The sequence below is a fragment of the Schistocerca gregaria genome, chromosome 4 (assembly GCF_023897955.1).
Source record: "Schistocerca gregaria isolate iqSchGreg1 chromosome 4, iqSchGreg1.2, whole genome shotgun sequence".
Classification (NCBI taxonomy): Eukaryota; Metazoa; Arthropoda; class Insecta; order Orthoptera; family Acrididae; genus Schistocerca; species Schistocerca gregaria.
The window spans coordinates 644,458,576-644,480,160 of NC_064923.1; the positions used below are offsets into that span (position 1 = coordinate 644,458,576).

Consider the following 21,585-nt stretch of genomic DNA (forward strand, 5'->3'; position numbering starts at 1 on the left):
TCAAATGCGATTTCTGAATGATATTTATCGCTTCTTTTTTGCGTCATGGTGCTGGTTTCCGCCCAAGCAAGCGCTATTCATCATATCTTTCAAGCTACGCCCAGCGTCGATGGAAAGCTTCGGTTTGTTTCCCGTCACAAACAAAACTATTTTTAAAGCGGAATTTCACATGCTCGTTCGATAGAGCGGTCGCAATTTAGTCTAATGCGATATTCGAAAAAAATGGCTCTGAGCACCATGGGACTGAACTTCTGAGTCCCCTAGAACTTAGAACTACTTAAACCTAACTAGCCTAAGGACATCACACACATCCATGCCCGAGACAGGATTCGAACCTGCGACTGCCGCGGTACCCGCGGTTCCAGACTGTAGCGCCTAGAACTGCACGGCCACTCCGGCCGGCCAATGCGATTTTCGTTTTAATGATATGTAAACTACTGGCCATTAAATTTGCTACACCAAGAAGAAATGCAGATGATAAACGGGTATTCATTGGACAGATATACTAGAACTGAAATAGGATTACACTTTCACACAGTTTGGGTGCATAGATCCTGAGAAATCAGTACCAAGAACAACAACCTCTGGCCGTAATAAGGGCCTTCATACGCGTGGACATTAAGTTAAACAGGGCTTGGATGGCGTGTACAGGTACAGCTGCCCATGCAGCTTCAACACGATACCACAGCTCATCAAGACTAGCGACTGGCGTATTGTGACGAGCCAGTTGCTCTGCCACCATTGACCAGACGTTTTCAATTGGTGAGAGATCTGGAGAATCTGCTGGCTAGTGCAGTCGTCGAACATTTTCTGTATCGAGAAAGGCCCGTACAGCACCTACAACATGCGGTCGTGCATTATCCTGCTGGAATGTAGGGTTTCGCAGGGTTCGAATGAAGGGCAGAGCCACGGGTCGTAACACATCTGAAATGTAACGTCCACTGTTCAAAGTGCCGTCAGTGCGAACAAGAGGTGACCGAGACGTGTAACCAATGGCACCCGATACCATCACGCCGGGTGATACGCCAGTATGGCGATTACGAATACACGCTTCCAATGCGCGATGTCGCCAAACACAGATGCGACCATCATGATGCTGTAAACAGAACTTTGATTCATCCGAAAAGATGTCGTTTTGCCATTCGTGCACCCAGGTTCGTCGTTGAGTTCACCATCGTAGGCGCTCCTGTCTGTGATGCAGCATCAGGGGTAACCGCAGCAATGATCTCCGAGCTGATAGTCCATACTGCTGCTAACATCGTCGAACTGTTCGTGCAGATGGTTGTTGTCCAGAAAACGTTCCCACCTGTTGACTCAGGGATAGAGACGTGGCTGCACGATCCGTAACAGCAATGCGGATAAGATGCCTGTCATCTCGACTGCTAGTGATACGAGGCCGTTGGGATCCAGCACGGCGTTTCGTTTTACCCTCCTGAACCCACCGATTCCATATTCTGCAGCAACGACCAACGCGAGCAGTAATGTCGCGATACGATAAACCGCAATCGCGATAGGCTACAATCCGACCTTTATCAAAGTCGGAAACGTGATGGTACGCATTTCTCCTCCTTATGCGTGGCATCCCAACGACGTTTCATCAGGCAACGCCCGTCAACTGGTGTTTGTGTGTGAGAAATCGGCTGGAAACTTTCCTCATGTCAGCACGTTGTAGGTATCGCCACCGGCGCCAGCCTTGTGTGAATGCTCTGAAAATCTAATCATTTGCATATCACAGCATCTTCTTCCTGTCGGCTAATTTTCGCGTCTGTAGCACGTTATCTTAGTGGCGTAGCAATTTTAATGGCTAGTAGTGTATTAACCGTGACAGTAAAACACCAAAAATAACTGGTACTACAAAACCGACAGCACCGCCCTGGCGCTCTCTGACTGCTATCGCAAAGAAGAAGCGTCGCTCAGTTGCTGCTGGAGTACTGATTATTCCTCGTGTTTTACTGTTCCTGTTGATACATATCGGTAAAATCAATATCGCTCTAGACTAAAGAGGTTGTGCTCTAACGAATGGTCACGTAAAATTCTGATTTAAAAACCATTTTGTTTGAAACGGAAAGCGGACCGATGCATTCCGTCGACATTGGGCGTCGCGTGAAACATGTGATGGACAGTGTCTGCGTTGACGAAATTGCAAATGTCTGTCGAAACGCCAGAGAAAATACGCCTGACAACTCTTAGGAGAGACACCTGTATATAAGGAAAGTAATGGCGCTACTGCTACTTTGTTTGTGCAGTTGCACTCAAATGCTGATCACTTTCATACCAGAGCAAGTAGTAGTCGTCATGCCAATTTGAAACTTGTTGCGTTCCGTCTTAGTACTGCTATAATTTTGTATGACCAGAAATGTAGGATTTCCGAACATGCATCTCTCCAGTTCTCGCTAAACATCACTCAGTTTTTTCTGTTTTGCAAGTAAAAGATCATGTCATCCAAAAAAAGGGGGAATTTCTATCGATGCAAATAGATCATTTCAGTTACATCGGAAGAATAAATTCGAAAACTCTGCTTAATTTACCAAAATCGTTTCTGGCTACCTTTAATCACAGTTTATTTTTTTTTTCTCTTCACCCAGTCAGCTGCCCTAAATTTCAAAACTCATCATTTGCTTCTATTACTCAGTAACTTTTATTCGGTATCTTCATTACACATTAATCTTACTGTTATTATCAGGCGGGCAGTTAAATTTGCTGTCTTAAGTGGATCCATTAGTTTAAATTTATTTGTAGTTGAGAAAAACATTATACTATGATAAGGTTGCCTTCTGACATAAAGAAATTTAAGGGGTTTTGTTGTTGGCATATAGAAAAATACAGATCGCTTTCTTGCGTAAATTAGAGACTGATCAACACAGAGCGAAACACCCTCATCCTTACTTGTTACTGTAGCTCGAAGGGGACGGGCGTCGAAGAGCAGGCATTGGTCTAAGTAGTAGGGACACACTGACTGAAACACCTCGTTTTAGGAACCTGCTTCCTAACATCCTTAAAGCACGGCCGTTCTCTCTCATTTTCTGCTTGCACTTTTTATGGCTCAAATGGCTCTGAGCACTATGGGACTTAACTTCTGAGGTCATCAGTCCCCTAGAACTTAGAACTACTTAAACCTAACCTAAGGACATCACACACATCCATGCCCGAGGCAGGATTCGAGCCTGCGACCGTAGCGGTCGCGTGGTTCCAGACTGTAGCGCCTAGAACCGCTCGGCCACACCGGCCGGCTTGCAATTTTTATGTTTGGAAGTGTTCTGAGCCGTCAGTACGTCTATGGCACCAGTTTTGTAGCACTGATGTATCATCACATCACCTCTTTCGGACTTCCAGACAAGTGCAAGGTATCAGTGGCTGCTCAGTTCGCACATTCGCATCAACAGTCGCTAATAGGTTAGGAACATCTAGATAAACTTCATACAATACCATGATTTGCACAAAATGCTCATGACGAAACTTCTTCTACTAAGCAGTACATTCGACGAAAACCCGAACTTGATAGCGACAATGTGGCTACACATATGATTCTCACCAGCAATAAGAATACTAGCACGAAAGTCATTATGGAGCTACAATGCATCTAGACATAATGTCAACGAAAACTTTGCGACTATAACCGTACAAACAAAATGTACGTTATACAGCTGGTATCCTGTCCTAACTGTAAACCGGTACACAGAATAGGTGGAAGGACTACAATACTTGCACCAAACAGACATGTAATATGGTCCTAAGAATACTTTCATAATAGCCTCTTACGCAGGGTGGTACTCCTGGAGATAGGTGTAATCTAGATTATCTTCCTCAATTGTGAAACATAAGTGATGCTCTGTGACGTCTTGTCCAGCCATTTGGTGGTCATGACGTCCATGCTGAAGCAAATGGTGAAAGTGGGATAGTGGTACGCACATGTACGGAAGGCGTTAGTACACAAGGTGGGTATAAAAGGACGGTGCATTGGCAGAGCTTTCATTTGTACTCAGGTGACCCGAGTGTATCTAGGTGCTTCACGGAACCGCCCCACTTCTACGGTCGCAGGTTCGAATCCTGCCTCGGGCATGCACGTGTGTGATGTCCTTAATTTAGTTAAGTTTAAGTAGTTCTAAGTTCTAGGGGACTGATGACCTGAGATGTTAAGTCTCATAGTGCTCAGAGCCATTTGAACTATTTTACTCAGGTGATTCATGTGAAAAAATTTCCGACGTGATTATGGACGCACGGCGGGAATTGACAGACTTTAAACGTGGTATGGTAGTTGGAGATAGGCGCATGGGACATTCCATTTCAAGAAATCGTTTAGGGAATTCAATTTTCCTAAATCCACAGTGCCAAAAGAATGCGAGAATATCAAACCTCAGGTATTACCTCTCACCGCGGACAACGCAGTGCCTTAGCTTAACGTCTGAGAGCAGTGTATTTGGTTAGAATTCCCAATACTAACATAAGTAACACTGCGTGAAATAACCGCAGAACTCAATGCGGGCCGTACAACAATGCGGAGAAATGTGGCGTCAATGGGTTATGACAGCAGCCTCTCCTGGGCTCGCGGCCATACCGTTTGGTCCCTGGACGACTGGAAAACCGGGGCCTGGTCGGATGAGTCGCCAGACCCCGCGAATACACGGACCCAAGTTGTCAACAAGGCTGTTTGCAAGCAGGTGGTGGCTCCGTAATGGTGTAGGCTGTGTTTACGTGGAATTAACTCGGTTCTCTTGAAAATCTCTTCGGGTTTGCTGCCGGATCCTAAAATCAACTTGACTCGATATTTCGGCGATCCAACTGGTCGCCATCTTCAGGAGAATGCTGCTTGCTGATGAGTCCCCCAGCGGGACTCATCAGCAAGCAGCATTCTCCTGAAGATGGCGACCAGTTGGATCGCCGAAATATCGAGTCAAGTTGATTTTAGGATCCGGCAGCAAACCCGAAGAGATTTTCAAGACTTATTACGCCGGGAAAGCCTACGAAGTCACAACTCGGTTCTCTGTTCCAACTGAACCGATCATTGACCGGAAATGGTTTTGTTCGTTTGCTTGGAGACCATTTGCAATCAGTCAGGAACTCATGTTTCCAAACAACGATATCTTATTACCGAGCCACAGTTGTTCACTTGTTTGAAGAACATTCTGCACAATTCGAACGAATGATTTGGCCATTCAGATCGCCCGACACGAGTTCCATTGAACATTTATGGGAAGCAATCGAGAGGTCAGCTCGTGTACAAAATCCTACACTACCAACACTTTCGCAATTATGGATAACTACAGAGGCAGCACGGCTTAGTATTTCTGCAGGGTACTTCCAACGGCTTCTTGAATCCATGCCACGGAGAGTAGGCCCCTCACGATATTGCGAGCTATCCCATGACTCTTGTCACTTTAGTAAGGGACATTGTAAGTGTATCTGTTCAAATGGCTCCGAGCACTATGGAAATTAACATCTGAGGTCATCAGTCCCCTAGAACTTAGAACTACTTAAACCTAACTAACCTAAGGACATCACACACATCCCTGCCCGATGCAGGATTCGAACCTGCGACCGTAGCAGTCTCGCGGTTCCAGACTGAAGCGCCTAGAACCGCTCGATCACAACGGCCGGCTAAGTGTATCGAGTATACATTCCAATAGAATGTACTGGAAAATCTTTCCAAGAAACTTCAGGCTATTTGAGCTGCCACGGACGGTTCTAGATTATCACCATATTACCTTGTTTTTTAAATGTTTCCGTCTTGTCATTATTTTGTTTCAACCTTAGCTCGTTTGAATGTACCTGCTCATTTCTTTTAACTGCATGATAATGAACTGTGCGATGATAAATTTTGTCATGCTTCTCTCTTCTCGTGCTGTCTGTATACCATGCCTGTAACTTTGTATATAACACGTGAAAGAGGCAACATTCGCCATCCTACATTTTGATGACCACACAGCCGAAAAATGTATTTAGTTCCTTTAATTTACGTCTATGGTCACAAACATTTTGGTAACAAAGTATCGGTTTCGATCTATAATGACCATTATCAGGCCTGTTTTATAAAAACAAAGTCCTAATGTACTGCAGCCATAGTGGCATCGTCAAATGTTAAATGCAAAATCAGTGCTACTGACAACATGCCTCGTGCATATGATGTTATTCATAAATATTTGACGATGCTGGTGCTGATTTTGCATTTAACATTTGACGATGCCACTATGGCTGCAGTGCATTAGGGCTTTGTTTTTATAAAACAGGCCTGATAATGGTCATTATAGACCGAAACCGGTAATCTGTTAACAAAACGTTTGTGACCATAGATGTAAATTAAATGGAACTTATTGTATATACGGGTCACTGTTTCATTCGCGACAATGTCGCAGCTTGTGGAATGTATTTAGGTACTTGAAAATGCTCTATGGCCCATACTGCACGATAGTGCAGCGGGAATCGAATCATTTAGAAAATTCTCAGGAGCTGTCGACCAAGGGCCAAAGAAAGTCATCATGCTGTGTCGGTATTCGTACTAATTTGTACAATTTCTGTAGATGCAGTAGCTCTCTCTTCTTCGTCATATTGTCATTCAGGCCTCAGGCACCACGGTAACCATATTACACACCGCACTGAATACCGGTTACAGTGGGTCAAAAATGGTTCAAATGGCTCTGAACACTATAGGACTTACATCTGAGGTCATCAGTCCCCTAGAACTTAGAGCTACTTAAACCTAACTAACCTAAGGACATCACACACATCCATGCCCTAGGCAGGATTCGAACCTGCGACCGTAGCGGTCGCGCGGTTCCAGACACTAACGCCTAAAACCGCTCGGCCACTCCGGCCGGCTACAGTGGATCGTGCACAACTATTGGAGGAGCAACCGCAGTTGCTTGATAGTGCAGGGGTTCGACTTCACGCATCACCGAGATATGAAGTCGTGAGAGCGGGCGGTCATGAATGGTGGTGGCTCCCACGCAAGAGCAGGCGGGCAAAGCGGTCGGCAGCGGGAACGCCGCGGATAACTGTTTTAGTGAATGGTGGCGCGGTGATGCCTCCTCCCTACTCCCAAGACGCCGAAGTAGGTCTCCTCGGCTCCGGGCACCGGGGCCTACAACTCGGCTCGCGTCGGTCCCCCTCGGCAGAGCTCGGCCCGGCGGCGTCGTCTACAGGCAGGGCGGCCGACTGGAGCGGCGCAGTCGTGGCGTGGGTGTCGTAGTGTGTGGTCGCGAGTGCGAGGCGTCTGCTTGCCGGCCATGTGGCACGGCCTAGTGATCGCGCGCCAGTGAGAGCCCCGGCAGGTGTCATGCCGTCTGAGAGGCAAGCGCTGCCCGGCGGGCCCACCGCCGAAGAGGAGGACGCCGAAGCCGCCTTCTGGGCGTCCACTGAAGCCGGTGAGTACACAAACAACGCACGGCGCAGAGCCCCGAGCAACCAGCGGCGGGAAGCGGGCAGCTGGAGGCGGAGCCGCGGGGGCGCTGCCGCACTGCTCGTTACCGTGCACTGCCGGCCGGCGTCCAGAAGTCTCATGGAGCTGCCACCACTGTGCGTGTATATACGTTTGCCGCCCAAGTTGACGACCATAGTCAACATACAGTTTTAACACAACAGCATGCTTCTGAGTAACGGATGTTCGTCCCGTTGTCTGTTGAAGCCCAGGATCCCTGCGTTGTAGCGACGTCAAATACAAACATATCTCATAGTGTACTGTATTTTAAACGTTACCGTCATCGGAGATTTCAGACAAACATGTTAAAAATGTGCTCAGCATCGCTTGTGGGTGATTTACAGCTTCATCAGCCTACATTAAACGATGTGGCTAACCGCTAACCTGTGAGGGAGGTGGTCAATTTGTGTACAGTGTCAGGTAAAGAATTAGCCGAGCAGACTAAAACAGGAATACGCTTGTCATGTGTTTAGTGTCAGAGGCAACAGACGATGATGATAGGAGAATGAGCATCGTCTCATTCTGGCGGATGGTGAGAGAAGTGAACCCTATGGCGGTTTTACGAACCAAACTAACATTCATCCAACTGATTTTGGGAAACTTGCTGGAACAGATATTAGTGTCTGGCGGTTGACAATTGACAAATGAGGACATCCCCTGGCGGAAAGCCGGCCGGTGTGGTCGAGCTGATCCAGGCGCTACAGTCTGGAACCGCGCGACCGCTTCGTTCGCAGGTTCGAATCCTGCCTCTGGCATGGATGTGTGTGATGTCCTTAGGTTAGTTAGGTTTAAGTAGTTCTAAGTTCTAGGGGACTGATGAAGTCAGATGTTAAGTCCCATAGTGCTCAGAGCCATTTGAACCCTGGCGGAAAATGGTCGAGCTCCGACCACAGTTATTCTGCTGGCGATATCTTGTGTCCATTTCTCTGGTTTACAAGAGCAGCATTTACTGAATACTGTTGTGATAGTTGTTTTCATATGTACTTTCCTCAACAATTGCCAAAACACTTTGCTTTGTACCGGACCGAGACTCGAACTCAGGACCTTTGCCTTTCGCAGGCAAGGGCTCTACTTGCCCGCGAAAGGCAAAGGTTCCGATCTCGAGTCTCGGTCCGGCACACAGTTTTAATCTGCCAGGAAGTTTCATACCAGCGCACACTCCGCTGCAGAGTGAAAATTTCGTTGTGGAAACAGTTTACTTTCTTATGGTCCTATTGTGTCGCTCTTAGTATGTGGCACCGCCCACTTCGATGAGTTTCTTGCAAGGTATATTTTCGCAAGTGAATCATTACGGTTTCTCCTTGCCTGATACGGTGATTTTCAGCATTTATTAATTTTGAAAAGCTTCACTGTGTCTTCATATCTGCTCAAGATGGATGTAAAGATGTATGCAGAACATAATTCTAGAAGTGAGTCAGTGCACCTTTTCGTTCCTACAAAGAACAAAATTATTTTGTTATGGACAATAAAGACTATTCTCTCAGTACTTTAAATTGTGGTCTATAGCTTGGTTTTTGGCTGGAACCAGCAGATGTTGTGTCTCATCCCCAACACGGTACACCTCCTTTAATCGTAATAGCGTGAGGTTGACTGTCACGAAGTCTTTTACTCTGTCGTGAACAAAATTACAATCAGAATGACTTTCTAAAGTGCTGTCTAGTTCCTCGGTCGATATGACAGAAAAGTCGGGGTACATAAAACAAGATCCCCTTGCCGTGACATGCTTCCTGTTTGTTCCTCGCAGCAATACAACTCGTCGAGCAGTGGCCTGCGTGATGCAGTTTCAAAGTTGAAGGGGAGGAATTTTCGTGGCAGCGCCGGAAACAGACTAGTTTAACTCACACACACATTCGTATTACAAACCCACTCAGATGTAACATCGAAGCTCTGGAGAATGTTTCATTGAAATAGTCGCTCAGTAATCAATCAATGCTTCGGCACGTGGGCAACTTACTGGCATCCTTTTGTCACAAATAAGAGTGCACCTACTTGTACCGTAAGAAACGTAATGGCTGTTAAATACCTTTATATTACAAATAAAATCGGGAACAGTAGTTTGTTTGGGTAAAACCGACAGAGAGACGAATCTCTCTACTTGTATGTGGAACACAGAAATGAAATGTAACACTCAACAAACCGAAGATTAGTTTTGCAGTGGAGAGGTGTATTACTCATAATTTTGTTTACTGTCTCCGAACCAAGCTAATTAAAAAGCGTTCAGTTTAGCATATACAAAACGCTGTTAGAAGTTTAAGTCATGTTAAGTACCAGAATAGCTCCTAAAAACTAGCCTTCAAAACATGGACTGAGACATCGCGTGTTCTTTGAATTCCCTCACAGCTGCTATGACAGAATAACTGTGTTCTTCCTAAATCACTCGAGGCAAAGGATAGAATAGTCATCTAAATTTCCAATTCATTTCCCAATTATGCCTTTGGCAAGAGTGCTGTGGTAAGAGACGGTACACCAAACGAAACAGGAGACAAACGACAGTTAGTCTTCCACAAGTACGTTCGTGACTTCAGAGCAACATACATCTGACGTATCTCGAGGTCGACAGGTAATTTCGAAAGTATGCTAACCTAATACCATAAGAGTAGCTGTCTTCTGAAAAACTTGACGGCTTCGCTTTTTGTAGCGAGGACAGCCGCTAGAGTGCTAAAACGCTACAGCCTTGAGGAAACGCGGTTGTTGTGTCGTCCAACGCTACTCATTTGACACAGAATACCCCGGAACGTAAACATCGGCGTAGCCACGCCCACATACGCATCGGTGTTCACTAGTGACATTTCACTCTGTGACAAATTCAATACGGGTGATGTTGGTTCTCAAGTCGTTCACAGTGTCGAGAGTTTTTGCTTCAAATTTCACTCCTTCTGTGGGTGGTCCACTTTGCCGCTTGCGACATCAGTAGAAACTTGTTACCGTTTCTTTGCTTAGTGACAATTTTCAGAATCTGAGTCGTCACATCAGTTCAAGTCGCAATTATTAAGGCATACGTTACAATAAAGGAACTAATGAGTCTTAACCATACATGCATTTTCTACTTCTTATTTTTCGAATTTATCGCACTTTGGTCACGGCAGCTTTGGCCGATGCATGTTTGTGACTTTCTTGATGTTTCGTCAACACAGTTGAATGGCATTGTCAAAGATTCACCCTTCGTAACTGGTGGTGGACTGACGTATCCAGCAGTGGATGGTTAACCTTTAAAAGTGGCAATTAAGTGAAATGACCGCATAAAACGAATAGTAGGAAAAGTAGATGCCAGACTGAGATTCATAGAAAGATTTTAAGTAAATATAATTCACCCAATAAAGAGGTGGCTTGCAAGGCGCTTGCTCGATCGACTCTTGACTGCTGTTCATCAGTCTATGAAAATAACCAGATACGACTAATAAAGAGATAGAGAAGATCCCAAGAAGAGCGGCGTGTTTCGTCTCTGGACCGTTTTGTCGGCGCGGGAGCGTAACAGAGATGCACAACAAACTCCAATGGCAGACGCTACATGAGAGGTGTTGTGCATCACGGAGAGGCTTACTATTGAAATTTCGAGAGCTTTCTTTCGGGGAAGAGTCTGACAACATATTACTTCCTCCTACATACGTCTCACGAAATGACCTCGACGGGATAATTCGAAAGATCAGAGCCAATACGGAGGCTGACCGACTCTCATTCTTCCCACGCCCATTCCCGAATTGAACAGGGAAGAGTGAATCACATAGTGGTACCGGAAATACTCTGCGTCACTTACCCACAGATGTCTTGCGGACTATTGATGTAGTTATTGCCCAACTTAGACGGTATTTCTCAGCTTTGAAACAAAGACTTCTTGATCTGAAGCATCTAGTGAGAAACACATTTATTATTTATGAAGATAGTAACTGTTCTCGAATGAAGAGATACTACTGATGACCGTGCAGCTTCTCTAGAATAAATGATAATTAATTAAAACCCTCAGCTGCCGACAAGTGTTGTTGATATACCTCGATGGGGAGAGCTGATAATGTGTGCCCCATTGACCTTCGTCTGTGCGAATGCCTCTATTAGGAACATCACGTATGTAGATTGTGGACAGTTGGGAAGCGCGCAAGGGATTAGTCCTTGCAGTCGCGCTGTTCATCTCTGTCCTCGGTGGCACAAAAGGATAACGCGTCTGCCATGTAAGCAGGACATCCCGGGTTCGAGTCCCGGGTGGGGCACACATTTTCAGCTGTCCCCATCGTGGTATATCAACAACACCTGTTGGCAGCTGAGAGTTTCAATTAAGTAACATTTATTATTTGCTTGCAACTAATTTGAAGCCGAGGCATTTTGACTGAGGTTAGGGTTTGTGGTTTAGAAACTACTTTGCCTCCCTGGAGGCTGCGGCAGCTTCGCATCTTCGCAGCTCTCTCGGGCCCTCCCGCTGTTTACGCTCTGGTTACGCCAGCCCACGGCCGGTATCAATCATAATCGGTACAAGTGCCGGCTTTGGGCGGCCACCGGTTCCCCGACTGCTTTCTCCATTGTACCCGCTTTTGGAGAAAGCGTTCCGTAACAGGCGAAACAACTGGTCGAGCGAGGAAGGGGTTGCGACCTTCCCCTCGGGAAGTTTCTGCTAGCTCCACAGCTTACCGCCCATTTCCGCGCAAGCATTTGTACCGTGTCAGGGAAAGAATGATACGAACTATTTCGCTCACATTGTGTTTGTCGAGTAGGATGAGAAAGCTATTGTTTACGTTTCTGAAGGGCATCACCTCCTCAACGCAGTCTGTCACCGGACGTGGTGGCACAGTGATTAGCACACTGCACTGGAAAGGACGACGGTTCAGATCCCTATCCTACCATCCTTCTTAAGTTTTCCGTGATTTCGCCAGGTCGTTCCAGGCAAAAGACTGGATGGTTACTTTGAAATGATACGGCCGATTTATTTCTCTATCCTTAAAACATTGCGGGCTTCTTCTCTGTCTCTAATGATCTCATTGTCGACTAAACCCTATCTTCCTTCCTTCTTCCAATCTGCCACCGATCAATGAGGTAGCACATTGGCAGAGATGTACGTCGAGAACCCAGCTTCCGATCCCTACCATTAGTAAGTGGAGACTGCGATATTTTCCCTAGTAGCCTTGGTCATTTAAGATTGAAACACGTTACCTGAACGTTAGATGTGTTGCATATTTATTGGGCTTACCTCATTTCGATCACTTTGGTTGCGTATGCGATCAGACTCTTACTAGATTACCTAGAAATCGGAAGCGGTGAACCGTCTACAAACTGAGTGAGGATATGTGAAGGGCCACGTAACCTACGGAACATTTTTGTTAAACATAGTTATCCAACTGTCTGTTACTTAAACTTTGAGACTATTTGCAGCAAACTGAAACTGTCAATGTTTAATCGAGCTTTTATTCGAAGATTGTTGATTTCTGACGTGAAAGAAAGTGTTGTGGTAAAAATTAAAAAAAAATTATCATATAGTGTTAGGAAACGCGATTTACTCAAAAACAAAGAAAAACTTTTAAGCGTCAAACAATCGCAAAAAACGTGTCAAACATCGCTTCAGTACCTCGTCGAACTTATATAAAACGTGTTTCCGTTATTTTCAACAACTTTCGCACTTACCTACAACAACAGGAAACCCTTGCCTTTGATCATGATGAAGAACGTTCTATTGTGTACAAAACAATAATTATGTAGATTTTGATGTGATTGTGTATGTAAACTACATTTGCATCAAAAGTCATTGCTTTGGTTACATAAAAGCGTTGAGGTATCGTGACCAGCTAATTCTTTGTACTTCGCGATAATGTCTTCTCTGCTGCTATACCAACCTTGCACCCAGCAGTTTCCAGACGACATATTTGTTTAAAAATATGACAGTATACATGTGTTGCGTTATCACAGCGAAAGGAACCTGTGGCCACTGGAGGTACTCTATCTTACATATTTTATGTTCACCGTTAGGTATAAGTTAATTTTTTGCCTGAAGAAACGCAAAAACATGTTCTGAAATAGTGTCTTGTTTCTCCATTAGACAGTTCTACAAGTTCCTCCAAAAAATCGTAACACAACACACACACACACACACACACAAATGTCATACTAACTAATGTAAATCCACCTGATGATGGAGGTTTAAACCTTTGAAACGCGTCGTGGAGATAAATAAAACGGTGACTGGTAACAGTAAACTTGTTGTCTCATTTAATGTCAATAACAATCATGGTAAAGCAGGTGTTCACAGATGTGAAAATTACCGAACTATCAGTTTAATAAGTCACAGCTGCAAAATACTAAAGCGAATTCTTCACGGACGAATGGGAAAACTAATAGAAGCCGACCTTGGGGAAGATCAGTTTGGATTCTGTAGAAATGTTGGAGGCAATACTGACCCAACGACTTATCTTGGAAGCTAGCTTAAGGAAAGGCAAACCTACGTTTCTAGCATTTGTAGACCTAGAGAAAGCTTTTGACAATGTTGATTGGAATACTCTCTTTCAAATTCTGAAGGTGGCAGGGGTAAAATACAGGGAGCGAAAGGCTGTTTACAATTTGTACAGAAAGTAGATGGCAGTTATAAGCGTCGAGTGGTATGAAAGGGAAGCAGTGGTTGGGAAGGGAGTGAGATAGGGTTGTAGCCTATTCCCGATGTTATTCAATCTGTATATTGAGCAAGGAATAAAGGAAACAAAAGAAAAATTCGGAGTCGGTATTAAAATCCATGGAGAAGAAATAAAAACGTTGAGGTTCGCCGATGACATTGTAATTCTGTCAGAGACAGCAAAGGACTTGGATGAGCAGCTGAACGGAATTGACAGTGTCTTGAAAGGAGGGTACAACATGAACATCAACAAAAGCAAAACAAGGATAATGGAATGTAGTCGAATTAAGTCGGGTGATGCTGAGGGTATTAGATTAGGAAATGAGACACTTAAAGTAGTAAAGGAGTTTTGCTATTTGGGGAGCAAAATAACTGATGATGGTCAAAGTAGGGAAGATATAAAATGTAGACTGGCAATGGCAAGGAAAGCGTTTCTGAAGAAGAGAAATTTGTTAACATCGAGTATAAATTTTAGTGACAGGAAGACGTTTCTGAAAGTATTTGTATGGAGTGTAGCCATGTATGGAAGTGAAACATGGACGATAAATAGTTTGGTAAAGATGCGAATAGAAGCTTTCGAAATGTGGTGCTACAGAAGAATGCTGAAGATTAGATGGGTAGATCACATAACTAATGAGGAGCTATAGAATAGAATTGGGGAGAAGAGGAGCTTGTGGCACAACTTGACTAGAAGAAGGGATAGGTTGGTAGGGCACATTCTGAGGCATCAATGGATCACCAATTTAGTACTGGAGGGCAGCGTGGTGGATAAAAATCGTAGAGGGAGACCAAGAGATAAATACACTAAGCTAATTCAGAAGGATGTAGGTTGCAGTAGGTACTGCGAGATGAAGAAGCTTGCACGGGATAGAGTAGTATGGAGAGCTGCTTCAAACTAGTCTCAGGACTGAAGACCACAGCAACAACAACAAAGCCTAACCTAAAATGTTCGCATTTAAAACAATTCTTGTTACTTATAAAACGCAATTTATATTTTGTAAGATTGCAGCTCTAATTTGCGTGCAAAACAAACAAAGATAAGTCGTCGGCTCACAGTATCTCTCTAAAATACTCATTCATGTTTCTTTCCCTACCAATGCTACCGGTAATGCTCGCATTTACTAGGCCATTTATGTACTGTACCTATCGAGGTGGCGCATTGGTTTGCACACTGGACTCGCATTCGGGAAGGCGACGGTTCAGACCGCCGTCCGGCCGTCCTGATCTAGCTTTTCCGTGATTCCTCTAATCAGGCAAATACCGGGATGCTTCGTTTCAAAGGGCACGGCCGACATCCTTCCCCATCCTTCCCTAATCCGATGGAATCGACGATCTCGTTCTTTGGCCCCCCTCCCTCGAAATAACCAACCAAAACTACAGAATCGTAGTCTTTGTAAAGGGTAACCCTAGGTGGTACTGATAGTCTCCCCTGCACGTACGGGCACCGTAATAAGAGTCTCGCGACTGCAACTGCCCGTCGTAGCGCAGCCAGGCGCCACTGCGCGCTGTGCAGCGTGCGCCAGCGAGAGCCGGCCGGCCTGTGGTGTAGCGGGCAGCGGACGTTGACTCTGCGGCCACGGACGGACTCCGCCCGCCGGCGGCTACTGCTGCGCCAGCTACGGCGCGTCGCTCATCGCGCCCGCCTCATTCACTTTACGCCCCGGCCCCATTCAGAGCGCCCACTTGCATCTTCAAGCACCTCCTCCACGTATTACGGGCCGTTCCGGCAGCTCAATACATTTCCTGTACCAGTCGGTCGAGATGACAGCTGAGACTCGATAGCCCAAGTGATAGCGCTGATGGGGCTGTTATAACTCCTGACAGGGCCCATGGAGAGTTACACAGGAAGAATTAGAATGCGTCAGTTAACAACACTAACACTTTTGGGTGAATCTTGAATGTATAAGTTAGCAGCGTCGTGGACGCTGTAATGTAAGCTTAACATTGTGTTCGGGTGGGCGGGGTTGACGGACACTATTAATCTGTCAGTAAGTTTCATTAAAAGTGGGCACTTCGCTTCTGATTCATTCCGAAAACAGTGCACAGGCTGTGGCTAAGCCATTCTTCTAGGATTACCACCACAGCAAGGAACGTATGCAGCAGGCAACAGAAGTGAAGTGAAGTGAGTGACGTTTCGTGCCTGGTCACGAGTCCTGCATGTCTGGTACGAGTATTGAACACTTGCCTCAAATCAAAACTGTGTGCCTGATCGGACGCGGCTCCAAAGGGTCCGTCACGTGACTAATGAACACCACACACTTAGTCGACAAAAGTCGTTGGATAGCAATATGCCGGCCGGAGTGGCCAAGCGGTTCTAGGCGCTTCAGTCTGGAACCGCGCTACCGCTACGGTCGCAGGTTGGAATCCTGCCTCGGGCATGGATGTGTGTGATATCCTTAGGTTAGTTAGGTTTAAGTAGTTCTAAATCTAGGGGATTGATGACCTCAGAAGTTAAGTCCCATAGTGCTCAGAGCCATTTGAACCAAAACGGTACTTGGCTGTTAGACAGGAATAATAGACAATTTGGCACTAATAGCATAGCAAAACATTGCTCAAAAGAATTAGAGGAACGTGACCTTGGGCCTCTGCCATACTCCACTGAGCAATAATTGAAGATCGGGTATGTTACCAAATTATACCGTTATCTTTCACGAATTGCGTATATAACAGAAAATCATTACATCCTCCATCGCATACATAAAAAGAACTGAAAGATCCGACATGTCTGTGGAGGTCACCCTGCGGTATACGTTCCCATTGTTCAGTGAAACTCCATGAGAGTTCTAGGAGAATCTGTGGCAGAACAGGGTGATCACGAACACCCCTGTCAGACATGTCCCACATACACGCAGTGGAGTTTAGGTCGGGACTTACCGCCGGCCATTCCCGTATTTCAGTGTCCATGCGTCGCAAGAAATCCCTACTGACGCCCGCCCCATGGTCACTTGGCTCAAGTGCTTGGCTCTGGGCACTATGCGACTTAACTTCAGAGGTCATCAGTCGCCTAGTACTTAGAACTTATTAAACCTAACTAACCTAAGGACATCACACACATCCATACCCGAGGCAGGATTCGAACCTGCGACCGCAGCGGTCGCTCAGCTCCAGACTGTAGCGCCTAGAACCGCACGGCCACTCCGACCGACTGCCCCATGGTCCCCGGCGTTAGAAGGAATTCAGGGTCACCACCTTTTGCAGCAGCCACCACATGATCCAACGTATCTATTCCTTCTAATGCCTGGTTGTAAGACGACATGCACGATAACGTCCTTGTGGCTGTCAACACGAAAGTGTCTCCACAACTTCATAGAATCTTGGAAATCTGTCGATTTCGTGGACAACATTTGGCAGATACCACTCGCCAAGGGTCTCTGCACACGAACGCGGCCATCACCTTTCATCAGAGGATATCTGGAATCATCCGTGAATAACACGAATCGCCAGTGACGAAGTTGCCAGTTGACATGGGAATGGCAGAACTGAACACGAGCTGCAAGATGTTGTCGTGTCAAACGGGGTTGTCAAAATGGCTCTGAGCACTATGCGACTTAACTTCTGAGGTCATCAGTCGCCTAGAACTTAGAACTAATTAAACCTAACTAACCTAAGGACATCACACACATCCACGCCCGAGGCAGGATTGGACCCTGCGACCGTAGCGGTCGCTCGGTCCCAGACTGTAGCGCCTAGAACCGCACGCGGGGTTGTCAGACAGGTTTCGTAAGATCCTTGCTCGTAACTCGTTCCTTATAGTCTGATCGGACACAGCGGCTACAGTGGCAGTGCCCTGGCAGTATCCGTACGACGCCGCATCGCTGAGGTGGCCGGATATCGGTCTTCACGTGGTGTTGTAATGCGTCGCCGACCTTGTAGAGCTCGCCTTATGTAATGAACCGTCTCCCTGCAGTGTATCCACGACCTACGGATGACACCTGGAGAGGTATTGGCATGTACAACACCACAACCGAAAGTCCATCCGTTTCCGGTCAAACAGACCACCCTTGCAGCTTCCGCTATATTAAGATTTCGCATTTCATGTGCTTGGTTGAATACAACGTCCACAACTTACAACTGTTATCTGTGGTCCTACTGACATTGTCATGCATGACACAGCCAATAGATGGAGAACGATTTTAATTGTTGCCTGCACTGAAAGAGAAGATCTCAAATCACATGATAAGACCACAATTGTAGCCTGTATGACAGTAGATTTCACAATTGTAGCCTGTATGACAGTAGATTCCACAATTGTAGCCGGTATGACAGTAGATTTCACATACCAGACGTTCATACACGTGTGCCCAATTCTTTTGAACAGTGTAGATCCTCACAGAGATTTAAAAAAGTACGAATGTTTCCCAGAGGGCCAAATCAGTTCGAAATGTGCGTCTGCAGCGTGTGTGTACAAAACAGCAGGCCGAGAACGCAGCTCGTTATCTCGGTGTATAGAGGTCGATTCAGCAACTCTCGCTCTTATCAGTAATCCCATCGAACTTCTCTGCTGTACCACTTCCCCTGTTCCAGCATCGTCACTGTGCTTATAAGTTCTCATAGCGCTCTTTTCTGCAACATTTTAACCTTGCAGGTATTTGAAGCATCAAAGTATTGTATGATACTTACTGTATACTACGTCAGAGTAAAGTAGGTTAGGCAGTAATTAATTTTATTCAACATCGTATTTTTGGTCATGATACAGCGTGTGGAGTAGTAGTCCACCGTGTTGTTCAAAACAGACTAAGAGACGATGACTACTTAAACTTTAGTTTTATGTACAGGAAGGAAATTCGATTACGGAAATCATGACTTAAAATGCATTTTTAATATCCCAGGAATATATCCGCGAGTTTCCTACAGAAACAAAATACACATAGTTATATCTCTCTGTCCGCAGCTCGTGGTCGTGCGGTAGCGTTCTCGCTTCCCACGCCCGGGTTCCCGGGTTCGATTCCCGGCGGGGTCAGGGATTTTCTCCGCCTCGTGATGACTGGGTGTTGTCTGATGTCCTTAGGTTAGTTAGGTTTAAGTAGTTCTATGTTCTAGGGGACTGATGACAATAGATGTTAAGTCCCACAGTGCTCAGAGCCATTTGAACCACATTAAATAGTTATATCTATGAAATGGCAGTGCAACTACTAATTAGAAAAGTAAGGAAAAATATTCTGCTACTGGACCGGTAGCTACTCGACCCCACAAAACAAGCTCATTAAATGTGGTCCTTTGACGAAGAAATGGCTTTGTTAAGTTGTTCCTACGTGGTGTACAGGATGAGACGTTTACACAGCCGAATCTGACGTTTTAGTCATTTTGGATTTCACCCAGTCGCCACAGTTGTGAGTATCCATAGACAAACGCAAATACCTGTAACCATTCAGGTGTTTACGTTCCTATGTGCCGTTTTCTGAAACCTCTGGGACTGTCAGAAGTCGCAGTATGTATTTCCGACTCGCTAAATCTGTTACATGTTTGATTTAATATGATGCAACTTGTAAACACTGCCGGCCGGAGTGGCCGAGCGGTTCTAAACGCTACAGTCTGGAACCGCGCGACCGCTACGGTCGCAGGTTCGAATCCTGCCTCGGTCATGGATGTCTGTGATGTCCTTAGGTTAGTTAGGTTTAATTAGTTCTGAGTTCTAGGGGACTGATGACCTCAGCAGTTAAGTCCCATAGTGCGCAGAGCCATTTGAACCATTCTGTGAACACTGGTAGATAAATATATGAGTTGAACACGTCCGAAAGAACGACACGATTTTGATCCAGCCGCTACAATGAATTAAGACACAAAGGAAACATAGGGACAATGGGCAATGGGCACAACGTTAGTAATGTGTGAATAAGTTGAGAATTTGGGTTTAACAGGATGTGAGCTAGGGTAGTACGTGCGCCTGTAGTGACCAATGTGTCCGGATGGCTTAGTGGTCAGAGCATCTGCCTAGGAAGCTGGGTTCGAATCCTGGCCCGGAACAAATTTTAAACTTTCCCCATTGGTTTCAATCGATGACAATGTTTCTAATTCCTTTGTGGCTTAATTTACAGTGGCTGCTGCATCAAAATCGTGTCTTTTCTTTCGGACATGTTCAAAAGAAATGACACCACACACATATAATTAAGGCGAGGAGATGCACAACAGGCTGTAACTCTTACAGGAATCGGCAAAATGTTGCGAATAATGTGCGTAATGGGCAATGGGCACTACATTCGTAGTGTAGGGATAAGATGATAGTTTGGGACTGGCGGGAAGTATGCTAGGGGAGTCCATGCAGTTGGCGATGACCATTGTGTCTGGATGGCTTAGTGATTAGAGTATATGCCTAGTAAGTGGGAGACCTAGCTCTAATCCCAGACGGCTTTCCCCATTGATTTCAATCGGTGCCCACACGCAGCGATAGTTTGTAATTTCTTTGTATCTGACTGGTAGATAATGCTGCGCGTGTCCAATAATCACGCATATGAACCATGTATGTTACGTTAACCTTGCGACCCAATAATGCGAGCCAGAGATTACGCCATACGGCTGAGTATCAGAATTACATTTGACTTTCTCTCTGGAGTCGCACGGTGTAAAACAACGGAGCTCCAGACAGTTTTCAGTCGCCAGGCGCATTTTCTCCGGTTTTTCGACAGATATTTGCAATTTCGCTCTTGCACCGCGCAGCTCGAGTCAGACCAAAATAGTGCTGCTCTTTACGTCTTTCATACGAAGCCCATGGTCGACGGAAGTCATCGGTTTGTTTCCCCATTACAAACAGAATTATTTTTAAGGCGGCAATTCATGTGTCCATTCGATAGAGCCGTCCCAAATTAGTCTAGCGCGATATTCGGTGTATCGGTATGTATCAACAACGGCAGTAATACACGGAGGATAACAAATACTGAAGCAGCAACAGCACCACGCTGGTACACACTGACTCCTCACCGCCATGCAGCAGCGCTGATCAGTCGCTGGTGGAGTACTGGTTATCATTCACGTTTTACTGTCTCTGGTAACCCATATCGAAATGTCGTTCTCAATGGAGAGAAGTCTTCCGAAGTAAGAGTGATTTCAGCTGTGCCGCAGGGGAGTGTCATAGGACCGTTGCTATTCACAATATGTATAATTGACCTTGTGGATAACATCGGAAGTTCACTGAGGCTTCTTGCGGATGATGCTGTGGTATATCAAGAGGTTGTAACAATGGAAAATTGTACTGAAATGCAGGAGGATCTGCAACGAATTGACGCATGGTCCAGGGAATGGCAATTGAATCTCAATGTAGACAAGTGTAATGTGCTGCGAATATAAAGAAAGAAAGATCCTTTATCATTTAGCTACAATATAGCAGGTCAGCAACTGGAAGTAGCTAATTCCATAAATTATCTGGGAGTAGGCATTAGGAGTGATTTAAAATGGAATGACCATATAAAATTAATCGTCGGTAAAGCAGATGCCAGACTGAGATTCATTGGAAGAATCCTAAGGAAATGCAGTCCGAAAACAAAGGAAGTAGGTTACAGTACACTTGTTCGCTCACTGCTTGAATACTGCTCACCGGTGTGGAATCCGTACCAGATAGGGTTGATAGAAGAGATAGAGAAGATCCAACGGAGAGCAG

At 45.5% G+C, this 21,585-nt stretch overlaps 1 protein-coding gene across 4 annotated transcripts in view; it reads left to right on the plus strand.

Annotated features, from left to right (window-relative positions):
* The window catches only part of LOC126365982 (protein TANC2), a 634,979-nt gene that overhangs the window by 114,712 nt on the left and 498,682 nt on the right, over positions 1-21,585 (plus strand). For 2 of the 4 annotated variants that reach the window (XM_050008792.1, XM_050008795.1), the window contains exon 1: positions 7,160-7,358. The exons of the other annotated variants lie outside the window; for them this stretch is intronic. In XM_050008792.1, coding sequence (XP_049864749.1) covers positions 7,271-7,358 — 88 coding nt within the window. In that variant the 5' untranslated portion in view covers positions 7,160-7,270. Of the gene's footprint in view, positions 1-7,159; positions 7,359-21,585 lie in introns of those variants that run through there. 4 annotated transcript variants of the gene reach the window in all.